Genomic DNA, 22,889 nt, shown 5'->3' with positions numbered 1-22,889 from the left:
AAAGCAAAAAAACCAAAGGGGCCTGGAAATGCAGCTCAGTAGCCAAACATTTACCTAGCCCGTGCATGGCTCTAGGCTCAATCCCCAGCAACACAAAATCACTTTGACAATAACAACCACCACCATTTACATAAATCATCATGGCAACAGAAGTCATCAAGACAACAAAAATCATCGACACTTTAATAACATGAACATCTCAAATTTATATTGGACATATTTCTTTTCTAGGGTTGTATCATAAAGCTTGAATGGGGGCAAAAAGTGAAGCTGTCTGGTGTGGTCACCAGTGTCCCAATTCACTTAATTTGGTGGTGTCACAGTAAATCTATTTACTGTGAGGGAGGAACAGTGCCCTGGAAAACAAAAGGTATGACAATTGCCCTGCCCATCATAGGGCGGATGACAAATGAAATCTGGCCAGTGGTCCTGGGGGAGAGCAGGCTGTGATGTCCATATAAACCAGCTCAGAAGGAAAGAGAACAGGACTCTGAGTTAATGAACCAGAGGCCAGCCTGCCTGCACCCTTGGCTTACTAGATCAGTCCCTCTAAAATATGTGCTGCCTATTTTAGAGGCGGTACCCTCTAAAGGTGGTACCCAGTTTCATCCCCAAGCTCCTTTTCACACTTAGGGAATGGCTAACGTGTCCTGTGACATCTTTCTTTAGTAGGTGAGGGCCAGCGTCTCCTTTCATTTCGTTGGGGATAAAATACTCGAGATAATTTCACATCTAATGCTTTCTCATTATCAACTGGCATGGTGGTCGTCTGGTTTTTGAATAAGGAAAATTTTGTACTTTACTTAAGTCTAAGAGCTGAAAAAATAAGTAATAAGAAAGATTAAGAGCTTCAAGTCTTATCAGGAACTTCTCATATTTTGATTTATGCAATTTTATAGTTCAAATACTGAATTTTAAACTTTCTGCATCTATATACATCTCTCCTGTCTCTCTCTCCCTTCTTCTTCTTCTTCTTCTTCTTCTTTTCTCTCTCTCTCTCTCTCTCTCTCTCTCTCTCTCTCTGTGTATATACAAGTGTGTGTGTGTGTGTGTGTGTGTGTGTGTGCGCGCGCGCGCGCATGCGCGCGCAGTGCACATACCAGGGATAGAACCCAGGGCTTTAAAACATGCTTTACAGGGAGCTACTTGCCAACCTCTGGAAATTCAAGTTCAATGCACTTTTCTAATTGACACACACTGAAAAAATTTCAAAACCCCTCTTCTTTTGCATTATTTTTTTCAGGCAATTAGTGTAACCTGACTCTCATGCCAAATGCTGCTTCAAATTGTTAGCTACCACAAGTGTGCCTTGTCCAAACTGCATGACTCTTCTGTCAAGTGGGGAGAATTTTTCTCTTTTCATCTTTCTTTCTTTCTTTCTTTCTTTCTTTCTTTCTTTCTTTTTGTGAAAATTAAAGCAGCACACCTCTCTTTTTCCCCCAGTTTCTCATGAAAAAAAGAAACTAAGAAATAGGGGACTGGAGAGATGGCTTACCACTTAGTTAGAATGACTTATTATTCTTGCAAAGGACCTGGGTTCAATGATTTAAAACCACCTGTAACTTCAATTACTGCATATCAAATGTCTTCTCTTAGTCTCCCTGGGAACCAGGCATTCAAGTGGTATGCAGACATACATATAAGCAAAATACACACAAAAGAAGATGAGGTAAAAATAATAAAAAGTATTAGCCTGTATAAAGAAGAAGAAGAAGAAGAAGAAGAAGAAGAAGAAGGAGGAGGAGGAGGAGGAGGAGGAGGAGGAGGAGGAGGAGAAGAGAAAAAAAAGAAAAAGAAGAAGGAAAAGAAGAAGAAGAAGAAGAAGAAGAAGAAGAAGAACAACAACAACAACAACAACAACAACAACAATAACAACAACAACAACAACAACAACGGAACTAGAAAACAGTGGGTGAAGACTAGGGCTTTCTCTAATGAACAGCGAGCTCTGGGCCCCTTCTGCTCAGGGTTGGCATTCTCTGGGAAGGACGTGCCTTGGCTTGGCTTCCTTCTGCTCTTTTCTTTGTTCTTTATGAAGACAATAAAAGAAGTGCATAAAAACTTAGTTATTTTAAAAGCCCATGTTTCTGGTGCATGGTGGAAGACAGCTTTTACTATCCTGCATGGAATAGCCTCCCAGAGATAAACCAAGATGTCAGCTCTGGGAAGAAATGCGTGCATTGGGCCTCCACCCTCTAACTCTAGCGTGTGTTATGTGCCATCCTAAAAACAATTACTGAACGAACTTGTAGCAGAAAACCAAACCTATTTTACCTAAAAACAAACCAATTACAGTGGTAGAAATTCAAATTTATATATTAAAAGAATTCTTGCATTCATCATGTTTCTTTTAAGCCCATGTTATTCTGTTTGACTTTTTCCTGTCTTTCATGGGGACATCCAGAAACCAAAAGTTGTCATATTTTAAAAACATGTTTCAGTTTCCTTAACAGTACAGCATTATCCAAGCAAATGAGACAGAAGTCAAACTGCTGTATTATAAGATCCAGAATTCTAGGGCCATATGTCACCACAATAGTTAGAAAATATTTTCTGATATTTACTATCATTCATTGGCAACCAGTTGGAGTTTACACAAATGAGTTTAAAGTGTAAATTTAGAAACAAGCTAAACAACAAATATGGAGACGTATAAGAACATCTGTGTGTGTGTCTGAAGGACAGAGGTGAGGGCTAGCAGTTCCGTGTGCCCGACCACGCGGGGCCTCACTGTGGTTCCTGCTCTCTCTCCCTTCTTCCCATAAGCCCACCTGACCCCTTCTCCTGTGGATTAACAACAATACAGAGGACACACACATACACACAGACACACACAGACACACAGACATACATAGACACTCACACACACACACACACACACACACACACACACAGACACTCACACACACACACACACGGACACACACACAGACATTCACACACATACAGACACACACACACACACACACACACACACACACACACACACACACACACACGGGCCTAGGATTAAGTGACAGATGCTCAATAGAAACCATACTACAGGTTTTTAATTCGGTTGGCAATGCATTGGGGACATTTGGCATGGCCCATTCCTGTTTCCTGCCCTCGACCATCCCTGCTCCCACCTGCCCCCTCCCTACAGTGTGCGGTGCTGTCTTGAGGCTGTGATGTTAGGTAGCTTAGGCCCATCAACTGCGTGTGGGCTTCATTTGAGGTTTCAATGTATTTGTGGGAATATAAGCCCATCACGACGCGAGGAATATCAATCAGTAAGTCCTAATATGTCTCATGCTGCAGCTAATGCAATATTTTAAATTCTAACCATACTGCTTACTCCAAGCTTTCCCACTTTCCCACTGTCAGGACCAAGCCCACGCAGCTTCCAAAGTCCTGCATGCCTGGCCCTGCCTCCCTTTTGCCACAAGCTTGTCCCCTCCTGGTCCCTGTGGCTGTGTCTCGCTTCAGGACGTTCACTCCAGCTCTTCCTATCTTCTGGTACTTTCCTCTTCTGGATAAGCCCTTTGCACAGTCTGCCACAAATGGCTTTTCCTCAAGAAAGGCCTCTACATCCCCCAAAACTCAGTTCTCTCTTAAACCTGAGTTTGAACCTTGCTTAAATATACATAATTTGTTGCTCAGAAAACAATGTCTTGGCACAGACATGTGCAACCAAACATAACAAAATGTAATTATTTCACAACATTTGTCACAAATTCAGCAGTTTTCACTGGAGTTCCAAAGACCCACAAACAAACAAAAAAGAAAACAAAGCAAGAGCCACAAAATAAAAAATTTAAAAAAGACCCCACCAAACAACAACAACAACAACAAAAAATCCCACCAAAATGGATACTATATTTCACTAAGAAAAAATCCACTTACACATATAGCATCCACTGATGGCTTATGGCATCATTATGACAACATTTGTGTGTGGCACCGATGTGCTCTTTGGCCTAATCACCCTTCCCCATCTCTCCTGCATTTCCTCCAGAAGAACTAAGCAGCTGCTCAGCTGCTCCGTGTTCTGAGCCATTTTGCTGTGACCTCCTTGTCAATCCCCCCCCACACACACACACATACACACTGTCCCTACTACTTGCTACACGCTTCTGAGAGGCCGTGTTTGCCTCTTATTTGATTTGTATATCCAGATTTGGGGAGACTAAGATATTTTATTTTATTTTATTTTTTTTAAAGATTTGTTTATTATGTATACAGTATGTTCAGATCACATTATAGATGGCTGTGAGCCACCATGTGAGTGCTGGGAATTGAACTCAGGACCTCTTGAAGAGCAGTCAGACCTCTTAGCCACTGAGCCATCTCTCCATCCCCGAGACTAAGATATTTTAATGCCTTGGATTACCTCAAGGTCGTGAGGAAGACTTTTGGGTGGATTGAAAAGGGACGAGGAGGAAACCGACAAACCGGGTGCCCACTTTCATTGTCTAGGCTGACCTTGACTTCAGGACACGCCACCCTCACTGTGACGTCCTCAGTATATCGAGATGACTTTTCGATGAGGTTAACTAATGGGCCTTTTCACTTTAAACAAAGGCTGTCTTAGGAATCTGCTCGTTTCTTACACAAGGGGAGATGCTGTCGTCACAATGATTCTGAGTGGGTTGCCAAACCACACCGTTCAGTCCTGGAGTTGAATCTTTCTGCAGGTTTAAGAGTCACGTGTTCAACAGATCTGCAATTGCTGGCTACGTGAATCCAGGGTGACCTTGGGCATTCTGGAAATCTGTTTAACAGAGCCCACATAGAGGGTAACGTGTGGAACCCAGCAGAACAGATGGCAATGTTGGCATAAGAGCCTTGTTTGTTTACAGTGACTACAACCATTCCCACAAGCATGACTTTTCATATGTCTTTGAGTTTTGTCACACCAAGGAAGACATATTGGCACAGCCAGGCTACAGTGGTTAAGAGAGGCGCGCTCAGCACGGTTTGGGATGGCACCTGTGGCCAGGCCAGCTGACAGGAGACCTGCACAGGTGAATCACTGCAGGGCCTGACAAACAGGTGATGGGACAGCTCCTGGTTACCATATCCAGAGATAGACTGTGGAGAACAGGGGTCCTCATCCCCTCTTGCTGTTTCTGCCCATTGTTTTTTCAACAAAGATAATGATCCCTAAAGTGTTGTGTTGGGCTGGAGACAGAGAGTGTGGTATGTTTGCTAAAGTGGTTAGTTCCAGCATTGAAAGCAGGCATCACCTGGCAGCAGCCCTCAGCTTCAGAAAGCTGGCACTGTGGCTGCACACCACGCCTGACAGTACTGGCCAAGGAGATTTCTTCTTTTAAATAATATTTAAAGAATGTTTGGCTCTAAAGGGGGCACTCACAATTGCAGGCATGTCCTTAAAATGAAAGGTTTTAGGGTAGCAAGATGATTATTATAAAGTAAAAGTTAGCTGAAAGACACCACTGTGTTTTGTCACCCACAGGAAAAAAAAAATAAAGATGCAATAAAATACTTGGAGATATGTGACAGAAAATTTATATCACAATAATTTGCCTTGGGTATTGTTCTGAGGCTTCCAGAATGTTCTTACAGCTTCTCTACCATGGTTTCTGCAGAAAAACTATGACATCACAGTTGCAGCATGGTACTTCCACTGACAGCACTGGTGTTTTTGTTATGGATTTCGGTGGGGGGGGGGGGGAGTCAATCAAAGTCCAAAGGAATCAAATGTCATTTTCTTACACAGAGTGACGAGACGTCTTTATTGGCCTATCTATTTGATCACAATTATTTACTTCCTTATGTGCCTGCCACCCTCTGTTTAAAAAGCCAGCCTGCTCTGCCAGGAATTAACTACCTGGCATGGGGAGAGAACAACTCTCTTCATTTTACGTGGCTGCCTTGTCTCCTAACAGAATAGGAGTGACGGTCAAGGTGTTTGGACGCCCAGAATAAATGACTTTGCAGTTACCAAATGTTTCTGGTTGGTCTGTTAATGACCTAGAGTAGGATCCTACAGTAATTAAAGCATTATTTTATGTTTTCAATCAGGACACTGAATGCTCTAGTATGACTGAAAAAAGAATCCTCAGCAATGAGCTATGTCCCTCTTTCTTAATTAACTCAATGCAGGTCCCTACATATCTGTCGCTTTTGAGATTATCGTTTAAGATGACTCAGTGATGCTTACTTGTAATACTAGCACTCGGGAGGCCGACACAGGAGGATTGGGATAGCCTGGGCCACTAGCCACACCCTGTCTCAAAACTAGAATATAATAGTTGTTTGCTGCCAGCTCCTAGACCCAAGCTTGAGGAATACAAATCTCCTGGGCCTTTGTCTCCACCCCTCTACAGATGGAGCACCCCACAGAATTGACACAGAAAGAATCGAGGGAAAGTGGTGATGTGATCCTAAGCTCAAACATGAATTCTTACCTAAAAGACACATGTCGTAATGACGCAAGCCCCTATCAGAAGCCACTTCCAGAGAGAAGCGACTATTGTAAGGGCCAGGATGCCTGCCAGTGAGTGCTCTACATTCAATCTATTATTTCCTAGTTGAGAGAGAGAGACACAATTCAGATGGACAGAAAGTGTTCTAGAAGGAGTTGATGGCTGGCACAGGATTAAAATGCTGACAACTGTAACTTTTAGTCTATTCTATTTGGTTCATTGTATCCGTTTGCTTGCTTGAAGCCTGCTTTTCCGTATCCCAGGTAAGCCTTCTACTCACTGCATAGTCAGAGATGATCTTACACTCCTGACACCTCCGCCTCGACCTTGCAGGTGCTGGGAATCCAGCCACGCACCATCGCATCCAGATATCATCGTTTTTAAGCGTTACGATATTTTGGGAAAACAATATTTTCAGAGACCACCTTCCGCTTCCAAGAAAAGCAAGTGCAGATTCTGCTTCGCTTTGTTGTTCAAGGAATGAACAGTGAGGAGAGGCAGAGAAGATGGGAGGGAAGGAGAGGTGGGAGAGAGGAGTGTGGGGTTAAAGAGACAGATTAGCTTCTGCCTAGAGAACAAGAGCATCAAGAACTCTTGCTGAGCAACTGGCAAACGGGAGATGAGCTGCAAGGGAGGGGAGAAGTAACTCGGGATGCACAGGGACAGGGGCCAGGCTATTGTCTCAGTGTGTGTCCTGCCTATTTCTCCTAACCTGGGGAAGTGCCACGCCTCTGCTTGCTCTTATAAAAAATGAACAAAGGCACAGGACAATGACAAGGACATTCCTTCACCCATACAGCTGCTGTAGGACCCAAAGACATGCTCCTCTGCTATCCCTAGCTGACATGCTTGCCCATAACTACCAGCTACCAACAGCAGCACAATCTATTATGGGTAAACATGACCGTATTTCCCCATTTTGTATGTGTCGATGAAACCTTCATTTTCAGACAACCTTCAAACCTGCAGGGCTAGAACGGAGGCAGCGTCTTCGGAGATTGGATCTGAGTCTTTCCCATGTAGGTACAATTAATGAGCGATGAGGGCCGATTCCCAAGTGAAGAAAAACCATGGGGGAATGATTAATAAGAAAAGCCAAGGGTGAATACAAAATAATGTATAAGTTTAAATAGGCTTCAAATTAAAAGAGAAATAATCTAAGGGTATCCAATCCGTTTGATAATTTCCTGTGAAAATCAGTAATGCCGGAACCCAGAGAGTACCAGTAACTTGAAAATGTTATGCAAATATCAGCCCTGCTCTGTAGGTAATAAAAGCAGCACGGATAATTTTCTAATTGAACATTTTATGAGATTCACTGAGCCTCACAAAACTGGTAGCTAATCAAATTCCAAGTGTTTGTCAAGGTCTGGCAAGCGTCAGCCCACACACACAAAGAAAGGATGGGGACCCAAGCGGTTTTATTGAAAACTAGGTGCTTTTTAACTCCAGTCCAATATAAGCAACGTAATGACAAGATTCGTCTACACAGACAGAAATAGAGGCGCTAGGGGTGTATCTAAGAAACAGCCATTCGTACATTTGAGTGGAAGGAATGAAGGAATAATTCATAAGGATACCGTGAAGGCTCTTTGTGTTTTGTCCCTTAAATACAAAGGACTTTTAATTACTTTGTTTGTTGCAAACGTGTGTGTACCATGGCATGTGTGTGCAGGTCGGAGGGCAATCCTCGAGACTCAGGTCTCTCCTTCCATTTCGTGTGTAGGACCTGGAAATCCAACTCAGGACATCAGGCTTAGTGACAAGAACCATTACCTACTGTTCAATCTTAGGGGCTCTCGGGGGACTTTTAGGTACCAAGCTCTTTGAAATATTATGCTTAATTTTTTCTTTAAAAAAAGGATCATTCCTCAAACAAAACTAGTGCTCTTAAACCAGCTCAATTTATGTTGCCTGTCACTTATATCGGGAGACTGCCAAGCTTCCAAAATTTTACAATAAATCTATACAAACAAACAAAAAATTTAAATAATCTTTCCTATTACAATGAGATTCATCAGTGTCTATTGCCCAAACGTGCTACATTTGTCCCGGTGATAACGCAGCTCGGCAGGTATTCAGGCACGCTAAAAAAAAGAAAAGAAAAAAAGAGAGAGAGAGAGAGAAAAAAGAGGTGTCAAAACATTTTGAAATGACTGCACCTCAGAAAGGGACAAAGACAGACACAAACATCTGCTAACTGTGTATTTAGCAGTAGAATACGATCACAATGAAATGCTTTCCAGATCACAATCTTTTAATAATGCTGCAGAAATATTATTTTAGGCTCACCAGAGTGTTTCAAATTAAATTAGTGTGCGTTTCATTAACATACAGAGCGCTCGGTCCGGTTTTTTTGCCCCTCCCCCAACTTTCTCCTCAGCCGTCACTAGGGGGCAGTATAAAGACACGGTTCCTGCCGCTGTGGGTGAAGGGAAATCGTTCAGAAAACCTATTTCATAAGAAAAACCCTACGCAACAAAGACAATACTGTGTGGCTTCGGCACTAGGTCCAACACACACATACATCAAGCCTGTGCGCTGAGTTTGCCTCTTTCGTGGGTCATTTCTGTGTCCAATGTTTGTTTAAGCATTTTCAGTTCCGAGGTTACTACTCCTAAGTGAATCTGAGTGTTGCGAAAGAGTGGGCCCACACAGAGCGGTAATTTTTTTTCCCCCTCAAAGGACGGAAGCACACTCTGCAGCCATCTCGGAGGGGTGTGTGGCGCCTTTCCCGGCAAGAGATGGGGAGGAAAAAGGGAAGACGTGGCGTTTGGCCACTTTAAACAGCTGTGTTTTCTTGTATTTTTCTCTTCAAAATAATTGGTCACCAATCACTCTGTTACAGCTATCATTCTACAAGAAAATATGGCGACCCTAGAAATAATCAGTCGCACATCTACAAGTTAAAAGGTATACAACGAAATGGTAAAATAAATACAACGTATGTTAACCAGCCTCAGCCCCACCCCTAGTTTTATTTATTTGGGTGATTTTCTTAAAGCATAAATACAAGCACGTGCACACACACACACACACACACACACACACACACACACTCACACACTTTCTGCACTGACCCTCCTTGACTATATGACAAGACTGTCATGCAGAATGGTCACTGAATCCCAGCTTTTCTTGGGGCAATAATGTATGAGGTACTAACTTCTGCAATAGTATATAAAAATCTCTTCTGGGGATGCATTTACATTTTTTCTCCAGGTTAGTGTATGGTTTTCTTAGACATAATACTCAACAAAAATTTTTGCAGACATTAAAATGATATTACCTGCCTTCCCCAGGTTTATTTCATGGGGGAGAATTTTCCTTTGTTTATTAGTCAGGAGAAAATTTAACACCAATAAGGCAAAATGATATTCATATTGACATGGATATGTAGTGGAAAATACTCAAAAGTTATCAGAGCACCCTCGTATGTATCGCAGGGTAATCTCTGCATGGAGCCCTTGGGTCTGCCTCTTCTTCATCATCAGCTTTTGTGGTCCTGGCTGTAGGTCTCACAAAAGTAGACAAGACCCTAGAGATTTCCCTCTGCTATTGGCAAGGCCTAAGGCAGCCCAACAATTGATTTATTTAAGGTGGCGATTCTACATGCTACAATTCAGAACGTTCTTGGGTTGCTGAACTTGTGGGCAGTCAAGAGATATAAAACAAAGCCAACAGAAACAAAACAAAAGAAGAACAAGAAACCCCTGAAAATTCCACAGCAGAGAAGGAAAACGGGGGTCTTAAACCAGGATCTTTGAAACTACCTTCACTCGGGTGAAGCAAGCTGGTTATAAACAATCAGGGTCAGCAGGGCTGAACACTGTTGTCTGCAAAGAGCTAAGTAACCAGTCTCCTCTTTCTTGTAGGCATTAAAAGCATTGTAGTAATTGTTTTCAATACTTATGTGTTGCTGTTTGCTAACATTGTATCCATTGTATCTTTAGGAAATGCCCAATCCACATTTATACTTATTTACACTTAGCTGGCAGCACTGAGGGAAGGGAAGGGCACGGGATCCTTACCATTCTTGGGGCAACTCTGAATCTAATTCTGGTCAGATCCAACAGATGGCAGTGATGGTATAAATTGTTTAAAATATTCTCATTACATGTCAAATCAGCTGCTCTGAAAGATGTCAACCGCAAATCATTTGCTCCTCAGCCGCATATATTATTTACGAATTTGAAGTGATTAATTGGGTAGAAAAGTACAGGGTAAATAAAACATGAAATCCAACTGGAGATATTTCCTACGTCCAAAAATTAATAGCTTCTCATTTCCAAAAAGCATTACATACAGAGAACTGTCAAGCAGATTGCCAGCAACCTAGGAAAGGGAGCCACGCCACCTTAAGAACAGCACCCTAGGAAAGGGGAGCCGCACCACCTTAAGAACCTATTTGCATGTGCTTTTTTTTTTTTTTTTTTTTACTATTCATTCTAGACAGGCTTGTTTTCACTTATTTTTATTACCTACTTCAAACAATTTCTTTCTGCTTTCATTTCTAACACGTGACCCTGGCAGTTCTTGTCTTTTGCTGCCCTTCAGATACGATGCCTGTCCGTTGATTCTTACTCATTAACCTTTATTCTGCAAAGCACGCAGGACCAAAAGTAAGAACAGAAGGCTCCTGGAGGGAAGCCGCTGTTGATTCCTGGAACTTCCTCCATCCAACTTATGCAGAAGCAAACATCATTAGTCACTTCCTGTCTTAAGATATGGGCATTGCTAGACATGTTTGCATATACCTTTCTTTTTTATTTCAGTGTGATAAAATACACTGGTATTTTAGAAAAGACATTTATCTCTTCCTGTATTGACCTCTGGTTAATAACTCATCTAGATCAAGTAAAGAAGATGTAATGGTTATTTTAACAAATAGTAAAATGGGCAGATTGTCTGTATAAATGTAAGTTGTTTGTGTTTCTTGATGTAACAAAATTATATAGGAACTAACTTTGCTACCTACATTTCCATTGTTTTTTGTATTGTTTTGTTTTGTTTTTTATTTTTTCAAGACAGGATTTCTCTGCATAGCCTTAACTGTCCTGGACTCACTTTGTAGATCAGGCTGGCCTTGAACTCAAAGAGATTCCCCTGCCTCCGCCTCCCAAGTGCTGAGATTAAAGGTGTACCTTTCCATTGTTTAAGTGTTATTACCAACCACTTACACAGTTGTGGATGCTAGCTTTGCATCTGTGGATATGTATGCTTCATTTAAGTCATCACCTACTTAAAGAGCTCATTACCACCAAGACAATTTAAGCTACCTCCAAACTTAACATCGTCCTGTTTAGGGAAATAAAGCCATTTGTGTCTATGACTATGTGTTTAAAGATGTGCTTAACTGTCACGCTTTTTAAAAATCACCTGTATACAACATGGATTGCAAAACAAGCTTTACAATACACAAATCTATGGACCATATGTAGCAGGAGACTAGAAAAACAGTGTTTTCCTTCTTTCTAATTCAGTAACTAAAGTATGCTTTTGATGCCACTGGTCACTGCTTGCATGTTTAGAATAAGCTGTGCAATTTGAGAAATCTCGCTATGAGTCCCACTCAAACTGGACCTAACAAGTTAGTATCAGCTGCTCTGGTGAAGCCATAGAGAATGCCTCTTCTCGGTTTTTGTCTTCATATAATGCTATATCCTCATTCTCCCTCCCCCCACCCCACCCCCGACCCCCATCCCTCTCTCTCTCTATGCATTTCTGTCTGTCTGCCTCTCTCTGTGTGTTTTAATTTAAACCTTTCAAAGATGAAAACGAATGGACTACTTAAAGCTGTATTCGCATTTAGATTTCATGTGGTAGCTTATATTAAATCGCCTCCCTTAGGATTTGCCTCCATGTCTGGTGGAGTCACAGGAACTAGGGACAACCAGAAGAAGCACATTTATGGTGCTGGTTTCCCTTGGTGGCCAGTGGTGTTCTCAGAAGACTTAGGAAGGCAGGCAGAGTCCGTGTGACCAAAGTGGGCTATTTCAAATACTCAATACTGCACATAACACTTGGGCTCTCTCCTCTCTCTCTCCCTCTCTCTCTCTCTCTCTCTCTCTCTCTCTCTCTCTCTCTCTCTCGTGTGTGTGTGTGTGTGTGTGTGTGTGTGTGTGTGTGTGTAATATATAAGGTTCCCATAAGGAAAGGGAGAGGGATATTTTAATTTTATTTAATTTACTTACTTTATTTACTTACTATTGGTCAGTAATCTAGTAATGCTTTCTCTTCAGTAAATAACAACGTTCTCTAAAAGGTTGTTCCTGAGAGACAGATAGTTTAAGGTCTAGGGAGTGGAGTCAGAAGACTACCTGTTCAGAGTTTTAAATGGGCCATAACATGTTTGTTTTCTTTTTAATGCATTAATATTTGTCTTTTTTTTAAAGTGACTTTTTAAAGAAGAATATCATTTATGATTTCTTTATCATGGGACCTTTGAAAATAAATCACAGAAAACTAGCAAATTTCTTGGAATTTATATATAAGATAAAAATTATCTCTAGTTTCAAACTCCCATTTATTAGTGTTCCATCTAATCTGAAGAAGAAGAAGAAGAAGAAGAAGAAGAAGAAGAAGAAGAAGAAGAAGAAGAAGAAGAAGAAGAAGAAGAAGAAGAAGACAAACAAAAAGGAGTTCAAATATAGCCTTAGTACAGTCTCCGCCCCCACACCCCACCTGTGCTTTTTAACTATACACCCACCCACATTCCAATTTCCTGTACATTTCCAAGATGACGCCTTGTATTCTGTTTCCACGGCTTCTGCTATAGAAACACTGGGCTCTTCTGATGAAGGACTGGGGCTGGCTATGGACCCTTCCAATATTCTTCAACAAGCCTGTGGGCCACTTCTTCGGGATCACTGCTTTCATCTTCTTTAGGAGCCGCTCCCACTCCGTGTTTGGGGAACCAATGTTGGACGGTTTCCTTAGGTTATTTCACTCCAGACTGATGGAGGCGGCAAATATCTTCTTTAGTGTCCAACCGCCTGGACCGCCCGAGGCAAATACAAACTTGGAGATCTCTGTAGGACTTACTGGAGATCTGCAGATCGCTCCTCAGCCCTGCGATTGGAACTCCCTTTCCGTTTGTGAAACAAATCGTTGTCACTGGGGTTTCTCTTCTTCAGGGCCTCGAGCAGCCCCCCCCCCCCCCCCCCCCGCCGTTTACCCAGGCTGCTTCTCCCCTACAATTCCCCATCACACTAAACATCCGCACTTTCCACTTAAGCTCATTTTCTTTTTTCTTTTAAATCTCTTATACCCTTCCCCACCTCCACCCCTAGCCCTGCTTACGTGTGGAACAGTGCTGTTCTAGATGCTTGGACTATATCAATGAATAAACAGAGAATGGATCTCACAGTAGTGGGTGACAGGACATAAAAAATAGCAATCAACCTGACAGGTTAGTCACACAAGATGGGAGGCAGGGGGCAGATGAAGGCTGGCAGGGAAGGAGGAGTGCAAGTTGGTAGTGTATTGTAGTGCAATTTCCAACACTGTCGCAATGCTTTCCCAATCTGATATTTGAACAGTGACTTGGCTTTCTAGAAAAAACATTTTAGGCAAGAGGGCTAAGGCCAGGGTTAGGGTTAGGTTTAGGCTTAGGCTTAAGGCTTAGGGCTAGGGTTGTCACTTTAAAATGCTCTGGGCAAAATAGTTCTGGAACTGGAATGTCCTTCTAGAACATACTTTATGGCCTATTTTTCTCTTCATTGTTTCCCGTAGCAATGTTAAATTTATAAGTGTGTTTAAGGGAGTAAGCTACAATCTCATTTAGAGATATTGGCAGATGGGCTAGAAGCAGCCTGAGATCCTGGAGCAGACTCTTGAGAAGCATACCCTTCTTACGGCTTTCATATAAAATTGGATACATCTAGTTACCTGGCACCCAGACTTCTGAGTCAGAGAAAGGCAAGGATTTCAAGGGAATTTTGGCAAGAAGTTACAGAGTCAGCCAGCCAGGTCCACATAGAAACTGAAGGTAATGAATGCAGCCTGCCAATAAGAGGTCTGGAGAATCCTTCGGAGCCCCAGGAGACTGACTCCCTGCCAGTGACCCTGTGCCCGCTAAGGATCTCTGAAAACAGCACAGCTGAGAATTTCATGGTCACAGAGTCAACCCTGGCCCTCACTTTCTCCATCCTCCATCCCATTTCTGTCCCACGCCATGGCCTCAGGAGCAGGGTAAGCACACAGAAGGCTAGAATGTAGTCAGGTTAAAGTCTTCTTGTTCAAACTCATTGTAAACTCACTGAAGCGTTGTTCTGTGGAGAAATAAAGTTTGAAAGGTCTAGAAAGCTGGATTTTCCATGAAGTCACATTCATCGGGACCGCCTAACAGACAGCACCTTTGGGCATCTGTTAAGATGGACCTGGAAAACTTCCACAAAAGGGTTGGGGTGACTGGATAGTTACTGATGCTGCCAAGAAAGTCTTCCATCCACACATTATTGTTCCAGAGACTGTGTTTTCACGAGAGACACAAGATGCATGGTGGCCTGAGGTAAGATGTTTTAGAGGAGAAAATGGCTTAAAGATGGGGTATACAATTCCAGTTTTAGGTCATAAAAATTGGAATGAAAAAGCATTTGTCCCTTTTGCAAAAAGACTCACCTTTGCAGTATACTTCTCCTGGTGGTGGAGGCTTCTTCTCCTTCTCCTTCTCCTTCTCCTTCTCCTTCTCCTTCTCCTTCTCCTTCTCCTTCTCCTTCTTCTTCTTCTTCTTCTTCTTCTTCTTCTTCTTCTTCTTCTTCTCCTCCTCCTCCCCCCCTCCTTCTCCCCCCCCCCCCTCCTCCTCCTCCTCCTCCTTCTTCTTCTTCTGTTCTCTTTCCTGTTTGGCTTGGTTTAGTTGAGTTAATTCTTGCCCATACATTACTCAGGTTACAAATAAGCATGAGTGCTCAGCCCTAGATAAGGTATCTGCCTCACCCCATCCTCGCTCTCCCCTTCACCCAACACTTTAGGAACATCTCATAAGACGGCATAGAATGAATGTAAGAGCTGAAGGATGGAAGGAGAGATGTGAAACAAACACTGTCTTCTGGGCATAATATAGCTGCTGTGCACGGGAACCGACAATAGCTGTGCAAAAGGAGGGAGAGGGGGCTTCAGAGGCCCTAGCTAAGAAGCTATTGGCAATTCATAGCTGATGCCAAAAGGGTGTTAGATAGGTAGATAGATAGACAGATAGATAGATAGATAGATAGATAGATAGATAGATAGACAGATAACAGTTGAAGTAAGGAAGGAAATATGAGTGAGGTGTTATGCTGGAAGGGATTGGAGAGAGAGTAGGGGTGGAAAGGATCAAGATACATTGTATATACTGTACCAAAATTTCAAGAATAAGTAAAAGCTATCATTTTAAAAAATAATTAGAAATTCATTTTAGGCACATCAAGAAGTGACTATAGGAGACAGGTCACCTCAAGACACACTCACAGTACTCATGCTGGTCACTGCGCATCGTTTGTTACAGGTTAGGCTAGAAAGAGCAGGTGTCCAAAGAGCTCTCAAGGGCAACTGAACTGAGCTCTGGCTCTGCCTCCTTCCTTCATTGTCAGCCACAGAAAGCAACTGGGAAAACACAGACTCTGCCACCCTAGCAGCAGCATGGCTCACGCCGGGAGAGTCTTCCTGAAATAGCTTGTTTCCAAAAAGGGATTCTGTGGACCCCAGGAAAGGTAGGCTTATGCCAACTGATGTATAAATAGTCAAAGAAGAAAACCTTTTCTATTAAAAATAACCAATCACATTTTCTGTTACTTCTATTGGATTTGACTTTATGTTTAATATATTAAGCGGCTGGCATTCTAGAAGAAGCTACAAATTAGCCTGGCTGTCTTCCCTACTTTTGGTTGACTATAGGATCTTTTTTGACCCCAGTTTTCAGCACCTGGCACAAACAGACCAAACCTGACTTGCCCCTCCCCCCTCCAAATATTTACTTTGAGGTCATAGAGTTGGTTCAGCAGTCAAGAGCACTTGTTACTCTTACAGAGCACTGTGATGTCATTCCCAGTGCCCACATAGGAGCTCAGCCATCAGCATCTCCCATTTCAGGGAACCCACGGCCCTGCTTTGACCTTTGAGGGCATCACTCATGAATGTGGCTAGAATACACACATACCTTCAGGCAAAACATTCAGACACATACAATAAAAATTACATCTAATGTTTTTAAATATTTCCCTTCAGAAATAATTTTTAGGTTAAAAAAAAAGTCAAAGGACAACCATATAGATCTCAAAGAACACCAGTAAACCTCTTACTAAATACTAGTGAGAAACGGCTGAAGGACTGGAGGGCGCTCCTCACAGGGGAGGGGAATTTCCCCTTGGGTGAAGTCACATAGAAAAAGTGGGTTGTAGTGGAGAAAGGAGACATCTTTTAGCCCCAATTTTATATTTCTGAAATGGAAACCACAAAGACAACAAACATCTGTGAAAGAAATAGCTTCCAGAGCAAATCCGAAGGCAGTCCCTCAGGACTAGCTGAGACGTCATAGAGGATAGACTCATAGCAAGACACCTGTACACTCTGTAGGAGTATTTTAGATGTGGGCGCTTGGGGGTGGCATTGGAGAGATGGCTCAGAGGTTAAGAGCACTATCTGTTCTTCCAAAGGTCCTGAGTTCAATTCCCAGCTAACCACATGATGGCTTACAACCATCTATAATGAGATCTGGTACCCTCTTCTAGCCTGCAGGCACACATGCAGGCAGAATACTCTATTTAAACGTATTTTTAAAAAGTATTTTATACAATATGTAAATCAACATGAACAACAGAGAGGTTTTGGTGTTACTGATCAGACCGTTTGAAACAGTATGACTGCTGTTTTCAATACCGCTTCCTGTGTCTGAAACTGTCTAAGTCAGCGCTTTCCCGGAGAAAATGATGACCCTTGGCTTAGGAAGTGATTCAGACTGCCTGTGACAGAGGAACACCTTTGTTTTGATGCTTCTGCTGTTAGGCTTTCATGGGGCATTGGTAGATTTTAGTCATTCCGTGAAGGCCTTATAAAATGCTCCTGTGGAGGACTGGAGAGATGGCTTAGTGGTTAAGAGTGCCGCCTGCTCTTCCAAAGGTCCTGAATTCAGTTCCCAGCAACCACATGGTGGCTCACAAGCACCTATAATGTAATCTGATGCCCTCTTCTGGCATGCAGGTATACATGCAGGCAGAATACTGTGTACATAATAAATAAGTAAATAAATCTTAAAAATAATGCTCGTGTGGGAGTAGACAAAGGGACAAAAAGGTTAAAAAATTACATGAGGGTGAGGGCAAGGGGAGGATATGGTTCAAATTAGAAAGGATAATTTTAACCTGAACATCTCTTTCTCCCTCCCTCCCTCCCTTCCTTTCCTCTCCTCTCCTGTTCTCTCTCTCTCTCTCTCTCTCTCTCTCTCTCTCTCTCTCTCTCTCTCTCTCTCTCTCTCTCTCTCTCTCTCTCTCACACACACACACACACACATTCACACACACACACACGCCTGCATGAACAAAAAAGATAAGAAGTGAACATTAGCTTTAGTTTGTATACCAAGTAAGATTGGGGAGGACAAAGGATTATCTTATTTCTGAGAGCCAAGTTCAGGAAATTCCTATCTTGCCAGGCTGTGCTGCGGAGGAAGGAGCGTTCCCTTTGGAGCCTGACAGACCTGCACTCAGCCTCCAGCTCAGCTGTTTACACATGTGTGCACCCTGGAAAGTTAGCTAAGTGTGCAGAGTCTTGGTCTCACAAGTGATGGACTACCTTGATAACTAATTTTAAACATGATTACAATACACATTCCACGGTGTTGCGATCAGGAGGAATCCTCCCTCCCCCTTCCCCCCTCCCCTCTCCTCTCTCCCCTCCCCCCTTTCTTCATGCTCATTTCTCTAATGCTTACATTCTTTGCAAATGAGTCTTTGAACCCTGTAAAAAATGTATCAATTGTTTTAAAAATAGTATCGCTAAGAATATTGCTAACATCACTTATTTTCACTTACATAGGAAGTGAAAGCTGGGCGAGTTAACAGGAGGGGCTGAGAAGATGGTTCAGCCAGTAAAGTGCTTAAGGCAAGGACATAAGGTCCCAGTGAGTCTGGATCCCAGCACCCATGCAAAGTGCCAGGCCTGGTAGCACAGGCCTGTGACACTAACGCTGGGGAAGAAGACCAAGAGTATCCCTGGGGCTCACTGGCTTTCTGGCCTCTGAATTGGAGAGTTTTCAGGTTCAGTGGGAGACTGTCTCAAAAATATAGGGACCTGGGCCTTGAGATATGGTTCAGTAGTTAAGAGAGCTGCCTGCTCTTCTAGCGGATCCAGGCTTGATTTCCAACACAAGTGTCTGTAACTCCGGTTCTAGAGGATCTGACATCCTTTTTCTGGCCTCTCTGAGCATCAGTACTCACACAGTGCACAGATATATGAACAGACAAAATACTGATACATGTAAAATAGTAAAAACAGAATAAAACAGAGGGGAAATGATGAAGGGTGACACCTGGACTTTATACTCATCTGTACACATGGGCATGTAAATACACACACACACACACACACACACACACACACACACACACACACACACATGAACAGGAACAGATACACACACACAAAGACACCTGGGTATAAGAGTTTGTACACTTTACCAATAAAATCTAATAGTTCATTTTTGGGGGGCGGGCAGAGAACTACTTTCATAAGACTACTTAAGGAAATAAGGAATCACCTTAAACTCCGAATGTCACAGTTGGGGCACAGTGGCCCCAGTGATGTGTCCCCCCCCCCACCCCCACACTTACTTGGCATTCGCAGGGTTGCTGGTGGTCAGGTTGGCCAGGGCCAGGGCAGCCGCTTCCCTCATCTCTTCGTTGTCACTTTTGAGCAACTGAACTATCTGTGGAATGCCTGCAGAGGATCGAGTGCAAACCGTGACTGCCAACCCACGCACGCAGCCTGCTTACGGCAAACTAACTGTCTACAGAAACTGCTGTCTCTGGTTTGCTTACCCTGGGTGTTGAAAAACTCTTTACTGCTCAAGTTCTCACTCATGGCTGAAATAGCTTGGGAAGCAGCAATCTTGGTGCCGTCGCTGTCAGATCCCAGGAGGGTCACCAGGCATTTTTCAACCTCTTGCTCGTGAAAAATTTTTCTGTTTTCGGCTTTCATAAACCAAAAGAAAAAATAAATAAATCAATCAGAATTTTCCTGATAAACAAACAAACAAAAAAACTGTACTTGCCACCTGACAGAAATATAAGCCATCTGCTAACTTTAATGTCTAAACTAAGCAGAAGGACCTTCGGACCATGGCAGGGACACAGAAGGGATGATGGGCATCACATTTGCTCCTCATTCCCCCATCTGCCGTGTATCAGCAGTGTGGTCGAGGGATTTGTGTGGTAAGATGCACACTTTCAGACTCAGCCCCTGGCGTTCACACAGGCTCTCCCCTCACTAAGGACAGAAACCCAGGTACCTGATATTACATATGAAACACAATATTAAGGTGTGCCTACAGTGTACAGACTGGAGAGCTGGATACTCGAGACTTTGGAGATGAGCAGAGGGGGAGAGGAAGGAGAAATGGGTCCACAAGTACGCCCTGCCTCTCGTCAGCTGCCGTAAAAGCCTTCAAGTGTCTTTCCCCGCAAAGATTGTACACGGCACAAGTGGCAAAGGCTGGAGAAATCACTTGTGTTCCCGTAGACGCAATAGAAAACGTTAGCAAACAATTTTGCTTTTTGAAAACACTTATGATTCTATGTTCACATCATGTTATTCATTTCCTTATAAAATATTAAATTTAAAACCAACTATGTGAGTGTGTGTGTGTCTGTGTGCGTGTGCATGCATGCGCAAGTACATGTGCTTGTGTGTGTGTGCGCGAGTGCGCGCGTGCATGCGTGTGTGCGTAATACTGAAGGCAGAACTTGCTGAATGCAGAACTTCGGACCCTGGACAGACTAAGCAAATGGTCTGCTATGGAGGCTTCCCCAGTCTGAAACCCAAAGTAATTTTTGTTTTTGTTTGTTTTTCTCTCTGTCCTTTAAACGTTTTTTCTTGTCCTAGTTTTTTTTTTAATTAATAAATGTCAATCTCATAGAATACTGAGGGAAATATCTTGTATTAAAGCAGGCATTAAGTTGGAATATTGTTTTTGAGTTCTGTTCATTCTAAAATTTAAAATTTTTCATTCTATTTAACTCTAAATCATATTAATATTTAAGGAGTCTGAGAAACTCAGTATTAAGAACTGGGGTCAATGGCTTCCCAGCCTGTGGAGGGAAGAAACAGTTGAGAAATAATTCCTTCCTAAGTTACTTTTGTTTTTTGTTTTTGTTTTTGTTTTTTTTTTTAATGGCTGTAGATTTGTTTTCCGTTCATTATCTTTGTAAAGCCTGAAAAACATAATCTTGACAAAGTCAGTTTTTATGGCCAGTTTTATAGTAATAAATGGCTCTGCGGTCTGAGGACATTAAGGTATGGAAGGCTCTCCTGCCCTAAACATTGATGGTACTTTAGATTACAATCTGCACGTGGGAGTAATTACTTACTTAGACATATTTTAACTGAATTATTATCTCCCAGAAATACTTTCACAAACAAACACCAATGGGTTCTCCATTGGTAAGATCTGCTTTCTCCTTCCCTCTAAACAAGAAGCCCCCCCCCCCGTAAGTCACACTTGCAAAGGCTTTCTGGCCCCTCTGACTGATCCATCCCCAGATGTATCAAATCCTTAGGCAGGCTTCCGGCTGGCTGGTCAGTGCCAAAAAAAGCTGCAGCTGATACATTGAAAGCATGTGGCCTCTAAGATATTTTTAAATTCGCAAAGTCTTTATTAGTAAAAATAAAAATAAAATGCTGAAGATTTTTCCAGAGACACTGACAAAAAATAAAAAATAAAACCACCACCAACAACAACAACAACAAACCCCATAGCTTTATCATTAAGCTTTTCCCCTAATGGCTCTGAATCAAATCCTAAACAGATCACTCAGCATGGACCCTATCAGGAAGATCCGACAAGATACAGTAGCAATTGTTGTGAAAAGATCAACTTTTGCTCACGCAATAGTTGCTTTAAAAATAAAAAGCGGTGTACATGTAAAGACTAGAAAGATTTTTAAAAAACAACTTAAGTAAATGCTGTGGGCAATTAGATTTTTGCAAAATAATTTAAATAAATACTGTGGGCAATTAGTTTCTGAGCCCTGCTGGGAATGTTCTCAAAATCCAGCTGTGTTCACCAAACCTCAAAAGTGCTGACGGCACTGTGGCTGTAATAGATTTAAGAGATGAATTAACATATTAACCAAGCACTTTCACCGAATCACTATGCCAAGAAGTATTTGTGCTTTAATTATGGAGATAATAAAGACGGCTAGACAGTTGTGCTGCTAATAGAGTAATGCCCTCGAAAGTAGCTCTCGGTGTGCTCGCATAAAGAAGGCTGGGGCTTCAGAGCGGAAAGCAAAGTCCCTGGAGGCTTGTCCTCGCCCATTCTCAGGAGCGGCCATTGTCCTACCTTTGCTCCCGCTGAGATGTTAACACCGGGTCATAAAACTCTCAGCAACAAGGTAATTAACACTTTCCCACCTTCCACGGGTGCCAGGGCAAATGCAGGGTCAGCACATGCGCGTGCTAGCCACGGTGGGAAACGCAAGTCAAAAACGTTAAAAATGAAGGGGCGAAAGAGAGACGGCTCAGAGGTTAAGAGCACTATCTGTTCTTCCGAAGGTTATGAGTTAAATCCCCAGCAAGCACATGGTGGCTCACAACTATCTATAATGAGATCTGGTGTCTTCTTCTGGTGTGAGGGTTCACATGCGGGCAGAATACTGTATAAATAAGTAAATATTTTTTTAAAAATGAGTATCATTTGTTTACATGTCTCAACTGTTCTTGACTATGAAAACACATACACTCAGCTAAAAATTTATTGTAATAATGGAACGTTAAGGGCACATTATAATTACTACTGATAATAGCATTGTTCTTACTGACAGAGTAAAGACTAACATCTGTCGGAACTTACTGATGGCACTTTCTAACGGGGGAGGGGGTAGGGAATTAAACTTCTACTTAATTATTCATACTCAGTGGATAAATATTAGGCGATAACTTTGTTAGTCCTTGTGAAGTTTGAGGGTTGACTAGTGTAGCCAATACAGTGAAGTGTGTCTAATGAGTCTGGCAGAGGAAGGTCACGACGGTCTACAAACTAATATGAAAACAGATAAGAAACATAGAGAGAGTGTGGAAACAAAGTGGTCTACTGTCAGGCACACAGGAAGGGATGACTCTGGGTTGTGGCCAGATAGACAGACTTAATGAGCAACAAGAAAGGGCTAACCCAGCAAAGCAGGAAGGTGCCACCCAGTCCTCCAGCAGTGGCTCAGGAAGGCTGTCCCTGGCCCACGACTGCTCAGACTGAACAGTTCTGTCAAC

The 22,889-nt window shown here is 42.5% G+C and overlaps 1 protein-coding gene across 4 annotated transcripts in view; it reads right to left on the bottom strand.

The window, feature by feature from the left end:
* The window catches only part of ARMC3 (armadillo repeat containing 3), an 88,841-nt gene that overhangs the window by 21,739 nt on the left and 44,213 nt on the right, over window positions 1-22,889 (bottom strand). For all 4 annotated transcript variants that reach the window (XM_084782459.1, XM_084782461.1, XM_084782460.1 and 1 more), the window contains exons 9-10: window positions 19,445-19,597; window positions 19,238-19,343 (exon numbers count right to left, since the gene is read on the bottom strand). In XM_084782459.1, coding sequence (XP_084638585.1) covers window positions 19,238-19,343; window positions 19,445-19,597 — 259 coding nt within the window. The remainder of the gene's footprint in view (window positions 1-19,237; window positions 19,344-19,444; window positions 19,598-22,889) is intronic.

This window comes from Acomys minous, assembly GCF_964271855.1.
Source record: "Acomys minous genome assembly, chromosome: 5".
Classification (NCBI taxonomy): domain Eukaryota; kingdom Metazoa; phylum Chordata; class Mammalia; order Rodentia; family Muridae; genus Acomys; species Acomys minous.
Note: the sequence above shows the minus strand (reverse complement) of the source record. Positions and strands in the feature narration are given on the sequence as shown.